The sequence below is a fragment of the Porites lutea genome, chromosome 5 (genome assembly GCF_958299795.1).
Source record: "Porites lutea chromosome 5, jaPorLute2.1, whole genome shotgun sequence".
Taxonomy (NCBI): Eukaryota; Metazoa; Cnidaria; class Anthozoa; order Scleractinia; family Poritidae; genus Porites; species Porites lutea.
This window is the reverse complement of record NC_133205.1, coordinates 8,986,624-9,012,992: the sequence shown is the minus strand read 5'-3', so window position 1 is coordinate 9,012,992 and position 26,369 is coordinate 8,986,624. Positions and strand designations below refer to the sequence as shown.

The window sequence follows — 26,369 nt, the reverse complement described above, 5'->3', positions numbered from 1 at the left end:
TGTCATTTTCCCTCTGTTAAAAACCGACCAATCAGATTGCACTACGGACACCCCAGGGAATTTTTAGGGGCTTCCAAATATGGAAAATCTTGAGCATGCTTAGCGCGCGATTCGCGCTAAAATCGAAATACATCTGAAGGTCATTAGAGTTTTTGATTTATTAGCCGCTGTTTTGCAAATATTCGCTTCCCTTTGTTATCTTTTCTACACACGTAACGACAAAGATAGTGATCGTTGTATTCTTCATGAACTGCGCCGTTTATAGAAGCTCCTGTGGCTAGAAACTGTTGAACTCTGTAATGGCGGAAGTGGCTAACGTTACATTTGCAGCGGAAAATGGCTCGCAAATTCACGGTGTTGTTCAAAATGGTAGCAGTACTGGCGAGGTTAAAAGCGACTCCTGTGTTCTATCTTCCGTGATGGAGAAAATGGACAATCGGATCGAAAATCAAGAAAACCTGGTTGAGGGTTCTGTCAGCTGTGCGAGTCAAGAAGGCGAACTTTTCAATGAAAGAGAGCCCGTTCAAAACGGTGAAGTGGAGGAAACGGGCGAATGTCACGTTCAAGGCACAGAAACTGCAAATGTGCATCAACACTTACCTGGAAATTGTATAGAGATGAAAAGTAGCGAATTGGGAAAAGAAACAATATCGAGCTGTCATTCGTCCAACAGTGAAAAGGAAACTGCCCAGATCAGCAACACACGTGAAGATAAGCAATTGTGTGGCACAAATGTAAACTTTATACTTGATACCGGCAAATGCCCAGCAGATCTACAGCTGAGTAACAACTACACTGCATCAGTTGGAGCAAAAAATTTATTTCCATGTGCCACACAAGGAACACTCCAGGGATCCTGTTCTTCGTCCGAAATGTGCACAACATCAACTGTTAACAGTATCAAAGGTCTGCCTAATTATTCACCAGCAGAAAACAAATCGGAGATCAAACAGTCAGGTTTAAATGTGCCAGAGGAAATGGAGTCAACAAGTGTAATGTCTGAAACAAATGACAAGAGTGCAGCACAAGCCAATCCTATAACCAGTGATCCACAGTCTAGCTCGTCTGTAGCCCCTCCTAAAATTCCAATTATATTGTATCCCTACCCTGTGTTAGGTTCATCGTCAGAAAATTCTCAGAATTTGGTGCACACCCCTGCCACCTCATCAATGCTGACGACGGGACTCAATTCTTCATTTGTTTCCGCCGCAATTAATTTCGCAATGAAGAATGTTATTCCATGGGCTATGCCAGTCACAGTGTCGAAAAGTGAAGATCCAAAGCTCAGTGTGGTCTCAAGTGAATTGTTGACCACATCAACTCCTATGCATATGGACTGTGTCAAGATTCCAGTGGCTGGGAATGGTCAGTTTCCTGAAACTCCAATGCCTGCACCAAATGTCGTGGCAACTAGTGTTAGTGCTGCTATCACACAAAATTTGACAAATCCATGTGCTGAAGCTACTGCATCTGCAGCTGTTAGGCATGTTCCTGAAAGTAGTACATCATCAACCTCATCAGCGTCTGTCTCTACAAACTGTGGTACGATTCCAGCTGCTGAGAAGGTTCTGTTCCCAGAAACCACAGTCTCATCACCCAAAGACATTTCCACTAGTACAGTTCTAATGCAAACTTCAGTAGATCCTAGTACTGAAACAGCTGCATCTTCAGCCGTCAGTCAAGTCCCAGACATTTCCACCGCTTTTCCAAACTTCAAACCATGCAAAAAATGTAACTCTATCCTTGTGTGCTCATGTCCAGGAACATCTGGCGTAAACACCCAGAATTCTGGCGATGCTGCTTTGAACACTTGCAGTGGATCATGTCAGGGAGAGTGCACGTGTAATGGAATGGGTGAGGACAAGAAAAATGGCACGGATCCTTCTGTACCTGATGTAAAGCCACAAATTTTTCCATTTGTGGTGAGCACAATCCTGAGGACTTTTTTAAAATGTTAAATAATTTACACTTAATGACCAGTCCTGAGACCCTTTAAGCCCCAATGCCCGTTACAAATTAAAATTAAATTCAGGGTAATTTTTTTTTTACCCAAGATTGATTCTCGATTCCCTTTGGGCCTAGAGAATACTTTGTATGTGAATATGTTACAGTTCCAAATTTTATTGAGGTTTAACCAAGGTTGATTCTCAATAATTATTTCCTTTGCCTCTAATTCAAGAATAATTATTATTCTTGGATTAGGGCTACGTAGGAAGCGAAGGAAATAATTATTGAGAATCAACCTTGGTTAAACCTCACTAAAATTTTGAACTGTAACATATTCACGTACAAAGTATTCTCTAGGCCCTGGTTGTTCAACCGTTGGATAAATCACTATCCAGCAGATAATGCAATAATTGTTTCCAGTAATACTTATCTGCTGGATAGTGATTTATCCTGTTGGATAGTGCTATCCAGCTTTTGAACAACTGGGGCCAAACTGATCTCAATACATGTCCTGTACAAACTAGATGCCTTGAAGCAAGACTTCTTGTTATCCTACCATGAGACTTGATTATGCTGTTAACAGATTATTAATTTTTAAATTTGCAGGTTGCATTCTCAAAGTCCCAAAGACATAATGAAAGGGATTTTTCATGTCTTTACCCCTCACATATCTTCCGTCTTTTTGACATTCCTTTACTGCAGTATCCTCAGTTCGAAATTTTTATTCTGTAGGTCAAAATGATTCCTACATTACAATGTTTATAACTTTGGTCATTTTAAATGTCCTTTGTCTCTATTGAAAAATCTTTTTTTTTTCCCCTAATTTTTAGCCTTTGAATGAGCTGGACCAACTCTTTGACTCTTTGGTTGAATATAACAAGATAACAAAAGCTGAGCAACCTGAGGTATGTGTATGTTACAAGTCAAAATTAAATTCAGGTCAAAATTTTTTAACCTAGGGTGATTATCAATTTGCTTTGGATCCTGGGGCGCCTTCAAGTACCAGTATGTTTTCTAAGCCCTTGTAGAATTTGTCTTTGATCTCCTCTGGATTTGTCATTGTGGGAGCATATCCACTTATTAGGGTGGCATAGTGTTTTCGTCGGAAAGGGAGCCTAAGGGTCATGGGGCAACCTTGATTCCTTTTGGAAGGTTGGTAAGCTTACTGATCAAATTTTTTTGGCAGCAAAGCCCACTCCTGCTTCTCAATGATCCTCACTGTTGCGACCACTCCAGAAAAAGGGGTAGCCAGCTTTGCCTTCCTTCAGCTGACCTTAATTTGCGAACCTGGTCTCACGCAGCACTGCGATATGGATGTTCTATCTGCCAAATTCTCTTGCAACAAGTGCTGTCCGTCTGTCAGGTCTGTCTGCTCCGGTGCTATCCTTGAGTGTATGTACATTTCGTGTGCCAATGATTAGTAATGTCACTTTTGTGTTCATCCTGATATTTTGACCGCATACATGGGATCCAATCCCCTCCTACTGCGGTATGTAGGCCTGGGTAAGGTGAAGCAGCCTATGTTTGGAGCACCTTTTCTAGCCCCTTCCTCAGGCCATGGAGGTGAGTAGAGGGAGTCCTAAAGAGGATTGCTCAGTCAGTGAGGGGGTTCCTGAACTCCACCCCTGCTTCAGTCCAGTAGTGAGTGAACCTAATGCCCTGGGTTGCCTGTGTGCAGGTCTATGACCACAGCTTCAAGTGTATCTGCACCTTCTGCTTCATCACTTGTCTATCACCACAGGGCTTAAGTGGACTGGGTGTGGGGTGATGTCTTGAATTACGCGAGAATTGGATTAAAGAGAGGGAGAGTTGTGCAGTGTCGTCAGCCTTTCCCTCTCATCCCTAGTTATCTGGCTGCACAACAGTCGAGATGGCTGGAGATAGGGTAGGATGTAGTGGATGGCCACCAGATTGAGTCTGTCCAACTGTGCCCTTAGTGCTCCACAATGCCTGATGCATGCTGGCCGTTGGCTCTCAAGAAGCTCATCTTCCCTTTGACAGGTTTTGTTTTTCATCCTGCTGGGTGACATGCCACCCTCCTCACCAGCATAGAGCTGGTGGAAGAGCCTGTGTAGACACCAACCAGTCATCCACGAGGCAGGTGGTACTGGGTTACAATGTTACCAGTAGCAGAGTCTTGAACCCTGACCTGACTGAAAAAAGATATTGGAAACAAAAAAGACATTGGAGCAAGGGACTTCCTTCCCTGGGGCCTCGTTGTCCATCTCAAATGTGTAAGTTCTGCGACTGGTTCAGATGGCTGCCCTGCTTGAGGTTTCGTGGCAGTTTTTATCTTGAGCACTCACTTGCTCCAAGTATCACATGTCTTGAATGAGTAGCTCACTTTTCTTGTCATTATTACCCATTACTAATCGTTGCAGGTGATGATACTTATTAATCAACTCTTCATACTTCAGGTTTGGAACTGTGAGCAATACACCCTTGTCCACTTTATTGACCTGTGTTGTCATCTTATATTTCCCGTCAACGCTTGAGATCTTAACCTTGTAGCTTTGCACCCTCTGCACTGTTGAGCAGACAATCATCTCAATCTGCTTGCATTCAACATGTGTAGGTTGCTTGTTTAGCTTATCAACCAAGACTGCTGATGTGTATGAAGTACCAGCCCTAGTATCCAGTAATGCTCTACATTATTACAATACCATCAACAACTACCACTACAACTGGATAAACCACAGTCCCTTCACTAGTTGCAACATATGATTGTTACCAGGTTACCTGTAACAAATAGAGGTATTGTGTTTACCTGCACAATGTTGGCAGGTATGCTTGCTAAGGCATTTGTGTGCTCTATGTCTTTGACCCATACAATTAAAGGACAGCTTTTTGTCACTCAAGATCTTTTTCTGTAGTTTCAAGTCAGTGAGTTGTTTGCACTCTGCAGACTTGTGATCTTTGCCAGTGCAATACATGCAGCTACGGCCCAATCTGGCACTCCCATCCTTGATGTAAAGAGCAAGATTCTTCCTAGGTGGCTAACGATTTAGAGGGTCAGGTTTGTACGGTGGCCCAGAAGGGTCACACATGCAAATTAAAAATGTTGCTGCAAATTAAAAATTGTACATGCAAACTAAAAAGATTACCTGTAAATTAAATATAATACATGCAAACTAAAAATTGTGCTGCAAATTGAAAATAGAAAACATATCGCTGCAAATTAAAAATGAAAAGTCCTGCACGCGCAGTATGAGTGATGAGGACCTGGTCCGAGCCGTGCGACCTGGTCTTACAGCCGTCAGCCCATTCATGTTTCATGTTTCTAATATTTTTAGTTTGCATGTTCAATTTTTAATTTACATGTCCTATTTTTAATTTGCAGCAACATTTTTAATTTGCAGGTAAAATTTTTAGTTTGCAGCAGCATTTTTAATTTGCATGTGTGACTCTTCTGGGCCACCGTAGGTTTGCCTTCAGTAAGAGTAGGATTACGATGACACCACTTCCTGAGAGATTCAAGTAATTCTGGAAATTCCTACTCTTGTCTATTATCATCCAACCAAACAAAATCTGCTCTGATGCCTGGTATTTTATTAAGCATTGCATGCACGAACCCTCCAGTTTCCTTGACCTTGCCCATAGTCTCTACAACTTGAATGTGACTTGCTAATTTTCCATAGAAACTTTGCTCCAAGGCCAGCTGATTTCTCACAATCCCATAATGCTCCCTTAACTAAATTCTCAAACTTCACAAACTTCGATTTGGTCATCCAACATTCTTTTACGCTTTTCTTCTCTAAATTTCTCTTCTTTGTGACTTGATTTCAGCAACCACGTACCTCACCTTTTTGAGCACGTCTTCGAATTAACTTTGCCTTCTAAGGTTTTGCTCTACGATCTTACATCCTCCAGACTGTTATCGTTTTCAAGGCATAGTTCCTGCACTCGTAATTTAAGCTCATAAACCTTTTTAACTATAGAATCTAAGGTGCTGCCATGTCTTTCAATTGCCTTGACGTTCCTTCCTTCAAGTATTTTCGATCTTGTCTTGTAATTCCTTGAGTTCACCCATTGTTTACCACGTGTTGATGCTTGGTTTCATTTCTCTTCAGATTTATTCCCACATCGGGCGGTTCTCACAGTCAAAACTCGTCTTTCTCAGAACACAAGTCCTGGCAGGGTCACCAATTTTGTTGCAGAGATTTTATGACAAAGGTTACTCACACAAAATAAAACGGTTTAATACAACTCATGCACTTGTCTCGCTACATGTTTCTCTTCACACAACTCACCCCTCTCAGCTTCTCTCAGTGTTATTTCAAGTCTCTCCTGGTTTTACCAGATAAAAGCGGTTTGCATAGCTTTCGTCACTCTCTCTCCACATGTCACGCCACACGCTTAACAGCCATGCTTTTTCGCTCCAACACTCTCCCTTTGTAAAGCAAATAAAATTACAAAAGTCAATACTCAACATAAGAGTCTCAAAAGTGTCACTAGTAACAGTTCTGTTCATGATATCAGCAATAAATCAGCTTGAACTGTTCATTTGTCTTCCTCCTCTATGACTTGTCTGACGCGTTTGGCTGCAGCTATGGCTCCTTTTCTCAGAGGGAACACTCTCACTTGCCGATTCAACAGTCAGGCTTTTTCACACCAACAAAATATTTTATTTTAATTTTTTTGCCTATGTTTTATTTGCCAGGCCATCACTACCCGACTGTTTCCTTACCAGTTACAAGCCGTACACTGGATGATGGTGAGAGAAAACAATGGTGATCTAGCACCATTCTGGTCCCAGGTCAACAAGAGTACCTGGTTCAACAAAGGAACAAAGATGTCCACTGATAGAAAGCCACATTCTCCTAAAGGAGGTATCCTTGCTGATGACATGGGGCTTGGAAAGACACTTACTGTCATCACATTAATAATGGCTAATCACCTTAATGGACAGCCAATGTTCTCCAGGAAGTCGTCGGCTCACAAGGTGTGCAACTGTTAGGTTCCGTCATTCATTTTGATGGAAAAAACTTTCTTTTGACAGTTGTATTTACTTGAAAGTTCTACTCTTGAATACATGTAAGCAGCACTTCCAAACACGTGCCACTCAAACAGGAGAACTTTCAACAGGACTGGCATTAAAATTAACAATAATACCAGTAATGTACAAAAGTGGTAAGTACCTTTTTAATGAGAAGCGTCCTTGAAAAGGTGCTACCTTGAAATCTCCAGAAAAGTTTATAATCACTGCAGTTCCTTTTCTGAGTAAATATGGTAACAAAGGGAGGAGATTTCTGCCTTTCTTCTGCAATCTTTCTGAGGGTTGTGGGAGATGAGCCAGAAGCACAAGTCAGGGACGATGGGAAGGAGTGCAGAGCACCCTTCGTCTTCGGTTTCCTTAACAATTAACTCAAATATCCACCCAGAAAAACGATTTCAAGCAACTGTGGATGGGCGCAGAAAGCATGGTAGAATGGTGACCTTCCACCCATGTGGCTCTGGTCCAAGTTGGGTCAAACTTACTTGAAACCATCTTTTGAGGAACCACACCCTGGTGTCCTTGCCTTTAGTCTAACAGTAACATTACTTGATAGTTAATATATTGTTGTTACTATACACTTGCCGTGCATTTTTGTCCTCATTAATTATAGTCTGTGTAGGGTTTCTTTCTAAACACTTTGTTCATATATTTTTTCAAGAGGGCAGCATCTACTTCAGGTGAAGGGATGGACTGTAAACCTGAGAAGATGCTGCGGAAAGACAGCAACAGTGGAGATGGAGATGGAGATGGAGGTGGAGATGTCATGATGGAGGACAAGGAATCTGTCAAACAAATAACCATAAAAAAGAAAAAGGACACAGCAGATAAAAAGAAGAGGTAGTCACATAACTTATGCAGACAAGTAAACCATTGTAGATCTTCTAAAAAATCTGAGGAAATTGTACTGCTTCATCTCTGCTTTGAATTTTTGATATTCCTGTTCCTGAATCTCTCTGTCAATTTTTGTGTTTGTGTTTGTGAATCTGTGTTTTTTATAGTTTGTTGATTGTTCACTTCAAATTTAGGATTTCATCCACAGTCTTTCTGTTAGGAAATATACGTGTAGCTGACTTAATTTAGAGAAGAACATTGATTGGAATATCAGTCATATATATTGTGTTTTAAATTTGCTACAGCCAGTTGACTTAACCGCACTGTTACATAATTTACAGTTTGCCAGACAGCAAGACTTTGAAGCAGCCTGGCTTTAAGTTCAGACAGATGTACTTAAGCAAGTTTTCCAGGTATGTTGCTGGTTTAGTTGTCTGTTAATAATTTTATCCAAGTCCATGCTTTGTTGCCTTCATGTAACTGCTAAGTACTGTATGTTTTCTGCCGTATGCAGAGAAAGTCATGCCCCATAGCCCAGGGGTACTGGATTATGCTATAAGGCTCTATACTTTTAAGACGACGTGTTCAAATGTTGTCCTTTTCCTGAGCACTTTATGTTTGTTATTCTCCGTAGTAAATCAATAAAGAAGGAAAAGTGCAAAGACAAGAAAGATGTTCACACACCCCAAACTCAGCACACACCCATCAACGTTGATGAGGATGATGTGTTGGTGGGACCGTGGCTTTCAGCTGGTGGGAACAAAAAAGATGCTAAAGTAAACAGCAGACCTCAGTCAGATGATGACCACGCTGCTACCTTAATTGTGTGTCCACTGTCTGTCCTCAGTAACTGGACAGTAAGTATGAATCTTGCAGCCTGACTTTTAATATTAACACCACAAATTACTCGTATTACAGCACAAATCAGCTAATAAACGGCTAACAAGAAACTACATACAAGAACAACCAGAACTACAGCACTACTTTAAATCCTAAAACAACCCAAAATGCACATGAAGGGTGGGTGGGCGGGGCAGATTAAGGTACTGGCAGATGGCAACAAAACAGCTGAACTCTCAAACACCATTTGACCCGACGAGGAGGAATTCATTTTGCCTTTTTTCTTATGCCAAAAGTTAAGTAACTTGAGAAAGATATTTCTTTAAAGATCCCACAAGAGCTTCGCTTTTGACCTTGGCTAAATTTACATGAATTGATAGTTTTACTAAATTGACTGACCAGTTGTTTCTTTGTTTTTTTAGGATCAGATTTGTAGTCATGTTCATCCTGATGTTAGTCTACAAGTTTACATGTATTATGGACCAGAGCGACTCAGAGATGTGAAGTTCCTTAGACAGCAAGACATTGTGCTGACCACCTATCCCACATTGACTAACGACTACAGCAGAGTGAGTATGCCATTTGTGATGCCTTGATTTTAGTCCTTTGTTTTTTAATTTCACATGAGATTCTCAAACAGGCTAATGGGTTCGCACACACTTTGAAAGTCCTAGAATTTTAAAATAGAAATTCAAGGCCTTGAAAAGCCTTGAAAATTGCAGTCAGTGCTGGAAAGTCCTTGAATTTTGGTGCTAACTTTATCCAACCCAACTAACATAGAAAGACCTTTCAAATAAAATTGCTCATGTTGGGAAAGAACTAAAAAAGACATAGACTCAAGGCTCTTTTTTGCACTGAATGGAGTCCTTGAAAAATGGGAAATGTGTCCCTGAATGTCCTTGAAAAGTACTTGGTTTTTTTGGTCAAAAACGGATACGAACCCTGAGGCTAGTCATCCACATAGTCATTGCGTATAATTTAGCAGCTGCTTGTACCCAGGCATCCATATGCCTAAGGGAACAAGGGCAGGTTGCACTATCTTTAATGCAAATGGACCATGGGGATGGTTGGCCAAAAAATTCAGGCATATCCTCTTCTTCACTCTTCCCAAGGTGCCTTGCATGCTTCAAAAGTTCAATCCCATATCATGCTAGCCCTCAATGCTGCAAAATCTTCCATGACGTGTCTGAATACAAGCAAGGCTTGTTATCATTTGATGCAAATTTTTCTTCCTTTTTGTTGACCGAGAGGTCGCCACGTGACCTGCAAAAAAATTAAACATTAATAATATTCTGCTCATTAATGAAAGCACACTTTCCTCCTTCTTGCGATCACTCTTGCGTGAAAATGGTAGATTGCTTCTGTGATCGAGTGATAAAACAATTATTGAACTCGGTTAAAAGAGCCTCTGGTATATGCCTTGAATGTCTGTCCCCTTTGATCTGTCATCCAGACACTTATTCCAATCTCTTGTGCACTTAGGCGGTGCACACAGTAACTCAAGGCTTTTTCAAACATTGAAAGAATAAAATAAACTAGTGACATGCCCTCTAACAAGTTGTTGTAAAAATGTCCAGATCGTATTTTTTTCAGTTGTTAGATACTTTTTTCTGCAAGCCTTGGGCATCTATTTAAGTGGAAAAAATATTTTTTTTGATTTAACACTCTGTTTAAGGGCCCGTGTCTCGAAAGTCGCGGTAACTTTTCCGGCCCGGAATTAATTATTCAAATCTAATCGTCAGAAAAGAATAAAAGCGCGTTTTTGTTAACTGACGATTGATTATGTTTTCTGCTAAACTATTGAAACCTCCATCTTTAATGTAAAGCCAATAACAGCTTTCTGGGCTATTTAATAATCAGGACCTTCATGAACAGGCGCCAAGGCACATTCAGTCATGCCACTTTACTTTCTTTGCAGAATGATTCCCCACTTCACAAGATTAGATGGTTGCGTGTCATCCTAGATGAGGGTCATACCATAAGAAACCCTCAGACTCGCTTGACTAAGGCTATGGCAGAGCTAGAAGCCAAGCGTCGGTGGGTCCTCACAGGAACACCGATACAGAACAGACTGGATGACCTGTGGTCCGTGGTAAAGTTTTTGCGTTTGGAGCCATTTGACGACAAAAGCTGGTGGAACTCTGCTTTGGCAACCAGTGTCAGAAGAGGTTGTCAGCTGGCTGTCAAGTAAGATGACTTCTGTCTAACTCATTCACCCTGAGAAATTTTTGCCAAACATTAAGGCTTTTGTACATTATGCTACGATCTTGAACAAAAAGTGTGAAGAATTTTGCACTTTCTTACCCACAAAAGGCCTATCCTGCAGATCGGGTACCACTAGGATCCCTTCCCCACCCCACCCTTGTCAATGTTGTTCATTTGGAGGCGGTAATAGTCCAGTAAGGCAGTAATGGTCTTTGGGGCAAAGGGGCGAGTTTTTTTAAATCCTACTGCTTTAGAGAGCTTTATCCTGAAACCAAAAAATAAAAACATTTTTTCGTAACATTTTTTGTCCAAGACTGTAGCCAAATAGAACCAAAACTACTTATTCGAGTGTTACGTTGGCGTTTGGTGCTGATGCAAAATTGCAGCTTTCGAAATTCAGGCATATGCAATAGTGAAAATTTCGCTCTCTATCCCCCACCTTTTTTGCATTCTTCCCCGGTGTTTTTTGTGCTTTGGGGCAAAGGGGTAGCCACTCAAAACGCAGGATTCGCTTCATCTTGCCCGTCCGCGGATATAGCCTATAATAAATGCAATTAATGAGCTGAGCATGTAGACATTTTTCTATCCCTTTTCAAGGATTTGCATGTTTTTTTTTCTTACAAGTACTCTCGTATAGTTTTTTTACTAGCCTTATTTTGTGATATATGGTGAATTTCCACTCACGAAGCTGTTGGTCTCGTAGACTGTACTACCACGCCCTTGTATTTGTATTTGTTTTTCCCGTGTTTTCCGAGATAAGCGTAATTTGCTTTTGCTTTTGAACTTCGGTTCGTTTAACCGCAGCATAATAAGTTCAGCTGGTAGAGTACTTGACTGCTGTCTGAACGGGAGGTCGTAGGCTCGATAACCCGGATCGGACCAATACTCAGGGTCTTACTTGCTTACTTTGCCCTGCAAACGGTTAGACCTTCGCATTGCTCGGATGACCACGTAAAATGGCGGTCCCGTCTCCACTAGGAGTGCTAAATACATTCACACTCAAATAAAGTGTTTTTTCTCTTTTGCTCATAGTCGTTTGCAGAAACTCCTCAAACATATCTCCATTAGACGGCTAAAGTCTGACGAGGATGAGGGTAAACCGCTGGTCAAGCTACCACCTCGGACCGTGGTCATCCAAGAAGTGGAGCTATCAGACGAGGAACGGAAACTGTACGATGCCATGCAGAACCATGGACAGTTGATCATTGCAAGGTTAGGAACAACTTGACAGTGTCCCGGGAAACTCGTAGCCGCTAAATGGATTCTAAGGCTATGTTCACACTTTTGCGGATAGCTTTTTTTGCGACTCGAAAATCTATTCGGTATAGCATGAACACATATCCGATATGTGACTCTCCACTTTAGAGGTCGGCGTTGCGCAACTTCGCTCCGTTAATCACTGTTCGTATGTGTGAACAGAATCCCTATCCAGTTTGGTTTTCTTACCGGTTCAAATGCTCTGCTATATAGTTTGAGCATAGCCTTGGTTCTTTTCTCAAAATATTTACCAAAGGGGCGCCAGAGAGATGCTCGCGCAGGTAGCCTGAGTATCAGGCGTTTCTGGAGGAAAAGGGGAAAGATGGAAGCGAAAAAGGGAGAGAGCTGAAGGAGAGAAACTTCTTCTCCCCCCTCCTCCCTCCCCCCTTCCCCCTCCCCCTTCTAAAATCTCCTCTCCACTAGCCCCTTAGGAAGGCCTGATACTCAGGCTATCACGCAGGGTGATGTTAAGGGACAAGAAAGAGAGCCTTTTGTCTCTTTATCCTTCCTGTCCTGTCAGTCTTCCGCGGTAATAATAAAACCGCGTAGCTAGTTACACCAGGATAGCACAATTTCCCACGATGAATTGCATCTCAAAATTTTGTTTCAGATATCTCCAGGATGGTACGGTGCTGAAAAAGTACGCCCACTGTTTCGCCATTTTAATGCGGCTCAGGCAGCTTTGTTTACATCCCAGCTTGTGCGCTAAAGACAGCGAGTCGCTTCAACATGCACAAAATCTGCTGCAAGGTAACTATTACTCCATTTCATGGCAGTAAAACAAACAAGTACAACATTGAACAAATAGCTTGGCAGGTTTTCCCACTATGGAGCATTCTATGAAGGATCTTTATTTTTACAACGGCACAATTTGTCCGGCTCTCGTTTTGAGTCAGAGCTGTAGGCCAATCCTTCTTTTCATTTTTGTACTTCAGTAACATTTGCTTATCATTATCTGATGAAGGTAATGAAGTAAAATCTCTGCATATTGAAAGAGCCTAACAATTTCAGTTATCTCTAAACATTTAAGTTCGATATACCAAATGGTGTCGAAGAAATTATCTTTTAAGAACTCGAAATTTTTCAAAGAATGTATGGCTCATTAACTGTTTTGTCACTCAGCAATTTCGCAGTTTTCGAGGACTGAAATATCCTTTACTTGCAAAGAGCTGAAAATTGCATAAAATGCTCAAGTTAATTGGCTCTTTTAACTTTTGAATTGTATATGGCCACAGCTTTTATGAGTTAAGTCGTATGCCAGTGAGGGAAAATGTCAACAATGACGTCAGCAAATATTCGCCTATAGAGCACGAATTGTACTGAAACTCAATTGTTTATTGTCCTTCCAGGTCTGGATGACTCAGACGATGACGACCTTGATGCAGACCACGACACTCAGCGACTTATCAACGATCTCCTCGTGACCTTATCTTCGGGAGTGGACGAAGAATGTTCGGTGTGCCTCGACTCCTTAGTCGAACCAGTCATTACGCGTTGTGCGCATGTTTTCTGTCAGCAATGCATTATGGATGTTATTACGTCAGAGACTTCTGCACCCAATTGTCCTCTTTGTCGTGCGCCCGTGAATGAAAATGATCTGATCAAAGTTCCGGAGAAGAAGAAAAAGAAGTCCACAGAAACGGAAAAACCCAGCGAGGAATCTGGACAGTCCAAGACGAGCTCCAAGGTTTGACGTAAATAAATATCAACTTTATAGCCAAGTCCTTAATAGTTTAACAATACACAAGCATTAAAGCTTTGCTATTTCTGTAAGAAAATTATAAATATAGTATTTGTGGCGTAGATGAAGTGCATTGTCTCTATTACGAACCGCGTGACGCAGAGATTATTCTTTATTTGACCAACGATAACGCGCTTTTCATGATTGGAATTCTACCTTATTGTTTTTTTTTTCTTTGGGGGATGTGCCCCAAAAGCACCTTAATTCGAACCACTCAACAAGCGAGTTCATGTACCCCGCGGTAGGTGTGTAGCGTTTTGGATCAGAAGGCACCTAACTCTCCTAGTTCAAGCGTCCTCTGGACGACGTGATACTACCAGCTTATGAATCAAATGCCCTAAATCAAAGATCTCCATGGAGTGGGTTACTGATTCGCCTCCTTTAACGCGCAAGTCGAGTTGACTTTTAGAGAGCTACATATACAGTTTTTATGTCCCTTTTTTTTCAGCTCGAAACTTTGATGAAGGCGTTGTGTGCCATACGCGACAAAGACCCCTCCCGAAAGAGTCTTGTGGTGTCGCAATTCACCTCATTCTTGGATATAGTAGAGGACGCGTTGAAGGAACAAGATTTCTTGTTTGTCAGGCTGGATGGACGAATGACCCAGGAAGCCAGGGCTCGCGCCATAGAAACATTTTCGGATCCGAGTTCCAGTTCTCCTACAGTGTTTCTGTTGTCGCTGACTGCTGGAGGAGTGGGATTGAATCTAACAGCTGCTACCCGTGTATTTCTGTTAGATCCGGTTGGTTTTTTTAAGGCTACATTCACACCGCACCGGACGAATGTTCAGGGATCGGTTGAAAATTCGTGTGTTTTCCAGCCACCTTGAACATGCGAGAATTTAGACGCCCAGCCCGTTCAAAGTTGTATGTGAACAGAGCGAAAATATTGATCGTCCAGTATGAACTAAGTTTGCAGGCAAATTTTTCAGCCGGGTGAAAATTCGTCCGGGGCCGTCTGAACATAGGGTTACCGGTCAATTCGCCCCGGTTACTTAGCCCCCTTTTGTAGAACGAAGAATATTGTATTTGAAGCGTGCTTGTTTTGGTTCATGGCTTAAAGAACGAGGAATATTACATTTGAAGCACGCTTGTTTCGCTCTCTGGCTTATAGAACATAGCCTGAGCCTTACAACTTGTAAATTCAAAATTAAGAAGTACATTCCTTTTGAATACAGAGGAAAAGCCCGAGAATGATTACTGCATAGAAGGTTTTAGTAGTGGGTTAAAACCCACCATAGGATTACATCTACGGTCTTCAGAAGATAGAATTAACCTGTATAGCACAACAAACAATACTACAGGAAAATACTACTCTGTAGCCTTCATTTAAAATGCTAACACGCTAGGCTTTCATCCACAAATTCAAAAGTTAGAACCACCTTGTACAGTATAATAAACAGTACCTCAGGACCGGGTAGCTCAGTAGCGTTCGTTTGTATGGTCCCACCTAAGGATTTCATACATAGACTCAAAAGTTGACCTGCCTTGTACAACATAGTAAACATTACCACAGGAAAATATTTTTCAATAGCTTAAAGCTGATTATTACACTTTAGGATTACGTTTTAAACAACCTTGTACAGACAAGGTCATTTACGCATTCTTAGGTTATTATTTTTAGGGGTCTCTTGGGAACTGCCTAGTATAGTGCCACTGTAGCCTAGTAGAGTAGTCGCCTTTACCTTGCTGTAGCACCTTACGAGGTCGTCAGTAGTCACAGACGGCAGGCTATTTCTTCAACAGCGTAGGGCCAAAGTTTGTGACGATGTTTAATTTATCTATCGTAGGCCTGGAACCCAGCTGTCGAGGAACAATGTTTCGATCGCAGCCATCGCCTTGGTCAAACACAAGAAGTGATCATTACTAAGGTTAGAATATTGGACCGATTTTATGTTCTTATGTTTATATACTATGGCAAGTAGTAAAAAAATTAGTAAAAATGGCGACTAAACGCTTCTATTCAAAGAATTTTCGACACTCACTTTAAATTGGTCATTTTCAGGGGACTTAAGCGAATGGGTGGGTGTATTGACGAATTGCACTTTGGGACTGTTTAGGGGAAGAATCATTTGACGAGGTTTCCCTCCGCAACTTTGTAACAGTCAGTAAAAGATTTTACAAGAACTGAGCGATTTCTCGCGCGCTGATTGGTCGAGAACTATGTTCAATAAGAGCACAGACCATGGAAATTTGTTTGGATCAATTTAGGTTTCAGGGGAAACTCCCCACCTACCCCTCCCCTAACCCAACATTTAGCCCTAAATGAGAAGTAGGTGTTAATGATGACTTCGGAGAGGGGTAGGTGGCCAGTTTCCTAGAAACTTAATTATTGATCCATTTGTTTTCTCTTTCTTGCGCGTACGATTTTCCCGGAAACGTCAACAGAAATGGTCGTCGAAAACTGCAAATGTTATTGGACAACAATATGCCGTGGTCTATACTCTTATCGACTATAGAAATGACGTCATAATGTTCAAAACTTGTTTTGAAAACACTCGCCTTCGGCTTGTGGTTCTATGGATCCATGGTGGTTCCACTTGAGTTTTGAACATTTTGACGTCATTTCTATGATCGATGAGAGTCTGGACCATGGAAAATTATTGCCGATTTGTTAAAAAGTCCGCCTCCCCGAAATAGTCCCATAATGCAATTAGAAACTATCGACCAATTCTTTAAGAACTCAAAATGGCCAATTTAACAAATCGACAACAATTTTCCATGGTCAATACACTTATCGAGCATAAAGATGACGTCGATAGATATTTAAAATAAAGAAAAAGTAATTACCCAGGGCAGTCCACTCAGGGAGCTTACAAAGCACACCTGACTATAAGTTATAATAATCATAATAAAAATAATAATAATAATAATAATAATAATAATAATAATAATAATAATAATAATAATAATAAAATGTAATATAACAAATGAACTAATAACAACAAGATCTTTCAAGATTAAGGACATTTACAATAACTATTAAAAACCATACTTCCATGGTAATAAAAGGATCTCTTGGCCACTTCTGTTCTTATAGCAGGTAGATGCAAGAGATTGCTCTGGTGGGTTGAACGAGCACAAATGTCCTCCACTTTTATCGCAGTGTCACTACTAGATGTTTTAATAACAATTCTTCCGACGCGCTTCTACGGAGTTTCTAGATTTCCACTATTTACTTCCCCACAAAACCCCCAGACCCCAGCACAGCACTCTAAAGTCGGTCAAAATGTTCAGGCCCCGGTTGTTCAAACGTTGGATAGCGCTATCCAGCGGATAAATCACTATCCAGCGGATAAGTGTTACGCAAATCAATTACGCTATCCGCTGGATAGTGATTTATCCGGTGGATAGCGCTATCCGACGTTTGAACAACCGGGGCCTGCAGAACTCTAGTGCGGGTTGCTGTTTCACTGCAAAGTTTTGAACATTTTGACTTCATTTCTATGGTTGATATTACACCTCTTTAGCTTGTTTGTTTATGAGGGTCTCGTGTTGTTTACACCATAATAAACCGGCTCGTACCCAGCCCCTCTCGATTTGAAACTAGGCAATGGTGTAGTAATTGCTTTCTCATTTGCAGTATATTGTGACCAATTCCGTGGAAGAGCGCATGCTCAGCTTGCAGGAAAAGAAACGTGAGCTAATGGGCCAGGCGTTTGGCATGGAGACGCAAAGCCAAGAAGACAGAAGGAGACAGAGAGTGAGAGATATCAAACATCTTATTGGCCTTTGACCGAGAAATACGGGGGCGGGGGGTGTCACCATCTTGTGATTGGTTTATTGATAGAATGTTTTCACCCAACGTGATTTCTTCGTGTTTTCGCTTGACAATTTTTCCTTGGTTTGCTAATATTTTGTTGGACAAAGAATGTTGATTGTTGAAAAGTGGCAACCGAGAAACGTAATGATTCGCAATGACAGCACGCGGGAAATTAAAAAGCGACAACAGCTGATTCTCGCATCCAGTTTCTGATACGTTGCAGTTTCTTTCCTCCTAGAAAAAAGAAACTTTCATTGGCAGGTTGACGTAAACTTATTATAACGATGATGGGTGCTGTCAAGAGAGAATGAGGCACCTTATTCTCTCTTATTTCTGTACAATAGAATTGAAGACATTTGGATGCGTAGCTGGCGAGATTAGCGGGCGAGAGCAATTATTGTTTTGCGAGTGCAGTATTGTTTTGGTGTCAGAACCGCGAGAAGATTGGGTACAAGCTAGCCATAAAATTAGTTGGTAGTTCTATTTGTTTTAGGTAGTATATACACGCAATTGTTCCAGTTCAAGATGTTATGATAGAAGAGTTGTATTAATTGGAATTATTTTAAGAGCAAAAATATTTATGAAGCAAAGAGTTTTATAAATGACTTAGAGATAACAAAAAGTCCTTATTTTCTTAAGTTGCACAATATTTAATATGATACTAGACTTACATTGTGATCAAAAAGTGATAGCCTCACCATTTTCAATATTTTTGTTTCATTGGTGCAGTTGCGCCTTGGGTGGAAAATACTTGTTTCCTTACGGTACGCGGTGCGCCCATGTTTTTTCGCCGTCAAGTTCGGAGCTCTTCTTTGCCCGAGAAAGGAGTAAAAGCTTAAGGTCGAGGATGGCTCCTCGTTGAACTATAAGTGGTTGGTTAAAATTCTGTAAAGCATATGAGGCATTTTTAACAGTGAGTTCCAAGATGACTTTTCAGTTATAATAAAATCATAGTTGTTACGGTTAGTGATACTTTGTGTGACATATCTCCTAAGGCGTAACCACTTTTGGACACTTCGTTCTGAAACTTCGAAACGTTTTGTCATCCTGTGGTAGCGTAATCAGGTCTTGTCTCACCTAAAACATTTCAAAGCTTCGCGCAGGGGACACAGTCCTTCCAGTCTTTACATTGTATAGTCCCCGTCTTCGCTAATACGCTAAAAAAGTCATTCCTGCAATTTCCCAGGTTTGGTCTGGCTAGTAGCGTACTCATTCGCACAGCCGTACACGGTACGTAAAAGTTGAGTGAGGTTCAACTTTGACGTTTACGCGTTACCTTCCATACACTGCCTCTATTTTATTTACGCGCGTAAAAAGTACGTGCGTAGGCACGCGAAAATTACGCGACAGTGGAAGCTAAGTGAGGGTACGCGGCCTTCAAGGTACTTGCCAAACCATGGGAAAAAGGTACTATTTGTTGTGATTTATTTATGGATTAGCAATGATGAGTTGAATTAAATCAACTATAAAATAAGAAAGGGTTCATTTAAAAGCAGCGCGAAAAGGTAACAATTTCAAATGAAATGAAGTCTGTTACGCTTCGATCAATAAGAGTAGTCTCACTCGCAGCCGCTCAGGCCTGAGTCACGCAAGCTCGGGGGCCTGGAGCTTGCGTGACTCCGGCCCGAGCGGCTGCGAAGGAGAGTATGCGAAGAGAGATTGAAGGCGACATAAAGCCAAGTAGGATGTGGAGATAAAACAGCTTGGAATGAGTCGAGCGCATGGGAGTATAAGCTGTAATCAAGTTGTATTATCTACGATCGGGTAGAGATCAAGTTCAGTATTTCCACCATCGTTGACAGGAATATATCGAAGATTGGAGGGGACAGTGTGATCTTCAATTAAGAGCTCCCGTATAATGAGTCCATTTGTTTTCTTCACCTTTTCGCGATCTTCCGAGCCTGGCATCATCACAGAAAGGGAGTTGGTCCCACCTCTCTCTAACCAGCCTGTGACGTAGGACTTCCGTTTCCGATACCGGAAACACGTTTATGTCACACAATCCTGGTAGACAAAGATGTCTTGATATTTTTGTCGGCGGAACCTTTTCTCTCGCAATAAAAGTATCCTTACACAAACACAGTTGGTAAACTGTAGCCTTAACTTTGAAGAAGCATGGTCATGTACGTCGTATTTCTTGTCCTGTTTTACCTGGCTCCATGGCGAGGAATTTCAGCTCATTTTCAGGGTCATGAACAATCATCGAATCACCGAAACCATTTTACTCAAACTGACAAAGACAGAGAAGAATCAAGGTTAAGGTGAGAGAATAGAAGTTTTATCTTTTGAATGTACATTCAGGAAAATGGTTTGTGATATGTGATATTTTGAAAGGGAAATAAGGGAAGAGTTTAGGAACAATATCAAAATTATACCAGATTGTGCCAAACACGTTGTGGTGGAAATATGGTTCAACCCGTTGCAGATCAATCTTGGGCTAAAACAATTATTCTGTTGTTCACATAGACAACCGATTTACAATCAAAGAAGTTCTACTCTCACTCTGAACGAACAAGACCATAATTCCCATCTCGGGATGCATGGCATACTCTGCGGTATTTTAATGTTGTCCATGTTTTTATGGGATATCAACTCCTTGCGTGACAACCTACAAACCGCGAGGGGTCCAGGGAAATGTTCCATAGACGATCATAGACAAGCCTCTTTTGTTCCCCTATATTTATTTAACTGATTCGTACAGCACAAGTTTTTGGGGCACATTTGACTTCTCTCGGAGAAGAGAACTTATTTCTCGCGTTCCACCCACCCCCTTGTAGGTACCTTCGTGTTTTACCCACTGGCGATCACTGGCCTGCAAGGCGTTTGTACTCGTTCGTCGCGAAGAAAAAAATATTCTTCGATTTTTTCAACTTTTGACATGGACAAGTTAGGGAAAATCCGTCGACACCACTGGAAGGAGGGCTTTAAAATTAGTAAAATTGCCAGATTTGAAGGTGATACGTTTTAAGCGAGAGAAGATATAGCTCCGCAAAGTTGCCAAAATTTACAGACGTTTGTATGTTGAGGAGCAAGTTTGTGCAGCCGCCACCACAGAGTCCAGAGGAGAAGTGTTTGTCGTTAGAACATCAAAACCCGTTGAAAACCTCTGAAAAAATGGGTTATTTTGATCGCGTCACAGTTTCGTTACATATTGTATAGACCGCAAACCAAGAGACTGAGGGCTCGCAAGATCGGCTTATAGTATAAAATACGGAAAGACTTGTCCTTTCTTTTACTCGGCACTTCGTGCCTCGGTCGCCCTTCGGGCGACGGCCTTCGGTCACCCTTCGGGCGACGTGCCGTGCGCCAGCGAGGATAAAGTCGATCTGGGTCAGATAAGGTCGTTTACAGTAGATTCATAAAGATCCCATTGGGCTAATTAATCGTGCTAGGCGACAGGTATAGACATTTTTTTAGGTGAGACTTAAAATAAGTAATTCATTTATTCACACGAAACTCCTCTGGACCCTGTGCCGCCACCACCACAACAACACCACCACCATACAAACGTCTGCAAAATTTCGCGACTTTCAGGAGCTATATCTTCGCTAGTGTTCAATAACTTACTTCCAAACTTCGCAATTTTACCAATCTTAAGTCGCTCTTTTTAGTGGTGTCGACAGATTTTCCCTAACTTTCCCATGTCAAAAGTTTAAAAAAAACCGTGAAAAGGTCTGTAGGGAGTGTGCTTTGACGAAAAATAATATAAAAAGGAAACAGTTATTTTTCTACTACCGTTTTTTTTTTGGCAGGTCAGTTATTCCGTTAATAGACATAAACGGTGATGGTCGGGTATCTGTTGAAGAACTTGCCGCACGGACAGACAAAAGTATGAAAGCTTTTTACAAAGATGAGGCCAATACTCGTTTGAAATCTTTGGACACTAATGACGATGGCAAAGTTAGCTGGGATGAGTATACGGAAAGCGCTGAGAAAAAAGGAGGTAACCTTTTTGTCGAATCGTTTTGTGATTTTACGGGCTAACCCTACTCAAAGGGGCTGAGTCTTTGTTGTGCACGGCTTTTAGTAAAACGAGCAATAACAAGCAAATTGTTTTGCAGCATCGCTGCAATACCTGTTGAACAAAATGTTAGCCTTGTAGGATGCGTTTAAAAATGACAAAGTAACATTTAATGCACATGCGACGTGCTTAAGCTAGGGTAAAACGTTCAACAAAAATGCGCAACTTGTTTAGCAACTTGCTAAAAAATGAGTTGAAAGTCTATGTTACGCGTTTTGCCAACCACGAATCAAACCTACCTTGCAACAAAACATGTTGTTGCAGTTTGCGAAAAGTTGTTGCAGGAAGTAGAGAGTAGCTCTAATTTTTGCAACAACATCTGCGCGTTTCACTGGCTCAAGACGAAATTTTATCTAATCAGAAATTTTCCCGCAACTTTCAACAACCTGTTTTGTTGCCACATTTATTTGGTTGGTTGGTTGTTTTTTACAGCGTTTACTGCGGAACAACGTAAACGAGACAGAAGACGATTTGGTCACGCGGATGTAGACAAGGATGGCGGGCTGTCACGTGACGAGCTGATATCCATGTTCCACCCCGAGGAAAATCCACACATGTTTACTGTTATAGTTGGCGTAAGATTTCGTTACTTTTGCGTTTTCTTGTTTATAATAAATAACTGATCTTGTTGACTTTGCCACTGATGTAACCCTGAGAGTCGTGAACTGTTCTCTCTCTTGACAAATTTCGTGCTTTCTCTGCGATCCTCCCGCGATTTACAGTTTGTTTTCTTCTTTTTTGTCGTTAGGGAAACAAAAGGTGTTGCTATATTGACGCTCTAGGTCACGATTGTACGTTTTTTAGGCCGCAAAGTTCAACAAGCATTAAGTTATGTGTTATTTTATCGTAGGAATTCCTTGAATTTGTAGATGGCGACAAAGATGGTTTTCTATCATTCGATGAATACAAAGGTAATTTCCTATTTGCTAACCTGTTCCAGGAATTCAGGTTGTGAGTACAGTGCAGGTATATCAAAAACATTGAGGGGGAAGGGGAGGGGAGGGGAGCTGAACGGCTCCAACAGACTAGCGTAAATGACTCCTTACTTCAACCATCGTAATTTGGGCAAAGCCGGATAAGGCTTCATCCTGTTTCTTGGACCGCGTAGGCTGAGGCGCTTTTCAGAACAGGCCCCAGGGAGTTCTCGATCTATGAAACTTTAGCGCGATTAACCCCAACTCGGCCACTATGTTTTATGTAGGCGAACCCTCCTGGAGTTGAATTCTTAAGAAAAATATCCAAGTTTAAAAAGAGTAAGACAGATTCGTCGTCGTATGTTCACGTTGTCGATAAAACGTGAAATTAGGCAACACACTTCGTAGTCGTGCAGTGACGACAAAGAAATGTACAAAAAAGCGTGATGCGCGTGCGGAGTTGTTGTTTCGCTAATCTTAACCAATCGCTTTTTCTCGTTCTCGTTGCCGTCGCCGTAGTGCCAGCTTAAACTCCCTATTGTTATTTGATGCCTGCGGCCTTGATTTAGAAAACCATTTTGGCCTTAGATAACGTGACCTTAGACTAATACCGCTACAATAGTTTTCATTTCTTGATCTTTGCAGTGAAGACTGTAAACGGAGCGAACAAGAACCTCCGGACCGCTGAGCAGTCTTTCAAGAAGTTGGATCAAGACCAAGACGGAAAGCTTAACAAAGTGAGTACAGTATATTAAATACCAACGTCATTTCTCCCGGGTTTCATGTCCCCCTTACCCCCTCTCGCCTCTTCGCGTACGCCCTCCAATTTTACTTCTTTTTTCTCACTAGGTTTTTGTCTTTTCCCTCTTTACTCGTCTCTTTATTTCAGGATTTTTCAATACTCCTTGAAGTCTCGATCTTTGAAAGGCAATGGTATTTAATTCTAGATTTACTGGGCGCTTTAAAAACTCTTGAAAAAGCAGAATTTCTATTAAAAGTTGTTGAAAACTCCTTGAAGTTTTGTTCAGATGGGATTGAACGAATTAGGGTTATTGAAAGATTTAGCGCAGATTGGAAAATCAGCCGGGACAGATATGAGAAAACGTGCATCTCAGCCTTGTGCTGAACACTCTGAAAACTCAGTTGGTGGTGCTTGTAAGGAATGCTCCTGCTTGAGTTTTATAACTTGATAAAAAGAAACCAGCATGAATAGGAGCAAATGAGCAAGGAAGCACACACTACCAACCTCCGCGGTATAGCCAGTATCGTACGCATTCGCGCAGCCAGAACGAATTCGAACCCTATACATTTCCTTCCCAAGGTCCTGGTGGGCAATGCTGCCATTGACCTCACCACCCTTTGATTTCCGTCCCGTTTTACAGTTAGTAGAGAAGTCAATCCTTTTCCTTGAATTCCCGCTAACGCACATAGTCTCTCTTACTTTTATGATTGATTGATGCTTTCGTCTTGCTAAGCCACGTGTGTTTTGTTCTTATTGTTTTGAAAAAGGCGGAGATGAAAGTTTGGCTTTCGGCAGTTAGTACATCCTCTCAGGCAAGGAATCAGGCTCAACACCTTGTGAACATAGCGGACGACAATAAGGTATTAAGTCTCAGCAAGCAAATCTAGTAATATCAACACCTACGTTATCCGCACTGATGCACATGCATTTCTTGTGGACTCCTTAAACAGTTTACGGCCTGGTTCAGAAGTAGAGGATATGATTGATCGGTCTTATCTATTCCTAAGTTTATGGCCAAGAACATATGATAAATCATGCAGGGCTTGAGGGAACATGGATTTCGACTAAATAAAGGTTAAATTTCAGTGTATTAAAGTTGAATTTCTCATATTTAAGTAGTCTTTTGTCGTTTCTGGTCAATTCTACCCATATATTTCTGACAGAACAGCCTGGAAACAAGTCTGCTTTTCTGCAAGAAATATACGGGCAGAATTGACAAGAAATGACAAAAGCCTACTTCAACCTTTATTTCGTCGAAATCCATTTTTCTTATAGCCCATGGTTTTACTGTTGTCTGTGATACAGCGTCCTCATAATTTGCAGGTGTATTCGTAAGCTAGTTTTATTGCGGTTAAAACTGGTTACCTGAGGTACTCCGCGTCTGGCAGCATGTCTCCCTGCGTCTTGCACTTAATTCATGCTTCTTGCACTAGTTACATGCATGTTTCGCGCGACTTGCAATGGTTGCTATTTTTCGGTGTTCTGCCCAGCTTGCTTGTTTTCCCGCGTCTTGCTCAGGTTGCATGTTTTCCCACATCCTTATACACAGGTTCCCTGTTTTGGCGTACCTGGTTCTTGTTGATGCGAACGGACTTGGACCATTAATCAAATCAAATCACTGGTTTAATGTCCCTTTTGCAGTCGGAAGACTGAATTGTAGGATACCTTACAAGCTGTAATAAATATACAAATACGCTACATTGATTTACAAGATTGATATTTAACACTAACAAAATTTGAGAAACGTTCAGTCCTTGTGGCTATGGGCCTGCTAGAACTCCCTGATCTTAGACACACACTGGTAGATACAGGTACCACTCTGTTGTGTATTAGTGGGTATAATGGGTTACCTGGCCGAACCTTACCTATAAATTTAATACACGAGACTGTCCGACGGTCAGAATGAAAGGATAATACAGCTTTGTCGAGTGCTGTTTCATACGAAATACCAGGCCAAATGATGGAAAGGACCCTTTTTTGCACGTTCTCGAGATAGCAAGCAAGATACTTCAGGATACTTAGGCAAACCAACAAAGACAGCGGAGGCGTAGTCTAGTATAGAGCGAATTAGCGCGCAGTAGATATGAACAATATCAGCTGACGGAACCTTGCTCTTCTTGATATTATCTCAGTACATAAAGCCCTCTGTTGGCCTTCTTCACTATGTAGTAGCAGTGCACTGCCCAAGTGAGGTCCTCATTACGTTATTTTTGCTTTATTGAATTTCCTTGATTTTCTTTCAGTGTCATACTGTTCTGTTTTTTCTTTACTCTTTTCACAGGATGGCGTTTTAGAGCAAGAGGAAATGGTAGCACACATGGAACTTTTCACCGCAGGGAATAAAGGTTATCAGTCTGGACAAAACATCAAGCAAGAACTTTAAAGACACAGGATCTCCATATGTGGACCATGGTACAATTAGTCATTGACAAAAGAATGACGGCCTTTGGTAGAACAGTTTACTAGAGTTAGCTGAAGTATATTACATAACGAAAAAGGTTCCGGTTTTCGCGTGAAAGATTCGTCAGCCGGTCTAAAGGAATCTCTTGCGGTCTTGCGAATGTCTGTGACGTAATGGCGTGTTCTTTTGGGTATGTGCTGCGGTATACATAGCCACTCCCTGTGACGACGTCGCTATTTTCAAAAACTAATCCCAATACTCACGTCGCGATTTTATTGATAAATTTTACCATTTAGAGTTATTCAGGAAATTGCGAGCGTCTATTTGTTTCTATAATATGCTCGGTTTAAAATTATACTCTTTTCGCACCTTCCACGAAATTTAACTCATATTAGCTAAGTATAGTGATACCCTATGGAGTACATTTAAAATATTGACCCAAGACACAATGACGATTCTGAAAAAGATATAATTGAGAGCATTAACCCCGTTGAGCGTTTTTATAGAAGCGCTTAATGACTTAAGTTTGTTTGACGTCGTACGCACAATCACGCTCTGTCGGTTAACACCGCCGCTTTGTTTTCTCATAATACAACTTAATATTGGATTTGCTCTCAGTGGGTTTTCCATTGAGTGTTTAAATTTTGCATCGTCGCTACCGCCATGCAACATACAACATATCGTCGACTCCAGAAAAATAAAGCTATTTCCT

The 26,369-nt window shown here is 41.3% G+C and overlaps 2 protein-coding genes across 2 annotated transcripts; both read left to right on the top strand.

Annotated features, from left to right (window-relative positions):
* The first annotated feature begins 96 nt into the window (after positions 1 to 96).
* Positions 97 to 18,549, top strand: LOC140936380 (helicase-like transcription factor). Its single transcript, XM_073385843.1, has 14 exons — positions 97 to 1,922; positions 2,778 to 2,852; positions 6,608 to 6,889; positions 7,602 to 7,780; positions 8,116 to 8,187; positions 8,409 to 8,631; positions 9,037 to 9,183; positions 10,533 to 10,801; positions 11,852 to 12,031; positions 12,687 to 12,826; positions 13,426 to 13,763; positions 14,266 to 14,559; positions 15,607 to 15,687; positions 17,400 to 18,549. The coding sequence occupies exons 1-14, from the start codon at positions 300 to 302 to the stop codon at positions 17,550 to 17,552; spliced, it is 4,056 nt and encodes a 1,351-aa protein (XP_073241944.1). The 5' UTR covers positions 97 to 299; the 3' UTR covers positions 17,553 to 18,549.
* A 1,083-nt stretch (positions 18,550 to 19,632) lies between these two features.
* LOC140937512 (calumenin-B-like) lies at positions 19,633 to 26,322 on the top strand. Its single transcript, XM_073387073.1, has 7 exons — positions 19,633 to 19,840; positions 21,332 to 21,522; positions 22,033 to 22,175; positions 22,451 to 22,511; positions 23,160 to 23,251; positions 24,024 to 24,116; positions 25,538 to 26,322. The coding sequence occupies exons 1-7, from the start codon at positions 19,695 to 19,697 to the stop codon at positions 25,637 to 25,639; spliced, it is 828 nt and encodes a 275-aa protein (XP_073243174.1). The 5' UTR covers positions 19,633 to 19,694; the 3' UTR covers positions 25,640 to 26,322.
* The last annotated feature ends 47 nt before the right edge of the window (positions 26,323 to 26,369 follow it).

What these genes read in the sequence shown, in the direction of transcription:
- LOC140936380 (XM_073385843.1), top strand. Translation starts at nt 300, where the DNA reads ATGGCGGAAGTGGCTAACGTTACATTTGCAGCGGAAAATGGCTCGCAA. An exon ending in CACAAATTTTTCCATTTGTG is followed by an intron (nt 1,923 to 2,777) that starts GTGAGCACAATC and finishes CCTAATTTTTAG; the next exon opens with CCTTTGAATGAGCTGGACCA. An exon ending in TGCACAAAATCTGCTGCAAG is followed by an intron (nt 12,827 to 13,425) that starts GTAACTATTACT and finishes TTGTCCTTCCAG; the next exon opens with GTCTGGATGACTCAGACGAT.
- LOC140937512 (XM_073387073.1), top strand. Translation starts at nt 19,695, where the DNA reads ATGGTCATGTACGTCGTATTTCTTGTCCTGTTTTACCTGGCTCCATGG. An exon ending in AGAGAAGAATCAAGGTTAAG is followed by an intron (nt 19,841 to 21,331) that starts GTGAGAGAATAG and finishes TTTTTTTGGCAG; the next exon opens with GTCAGTTATTCCGTTAATAG. An exon ending in AAGCGCTGAGAAAAAAGGAG is followed by an intron (nt 21,523 to 22,032) that starts GTAACCTTTTTG and finishes TGTTTTTTACAG; the next exon opens with CGTTTACTGCGGAACAACGT.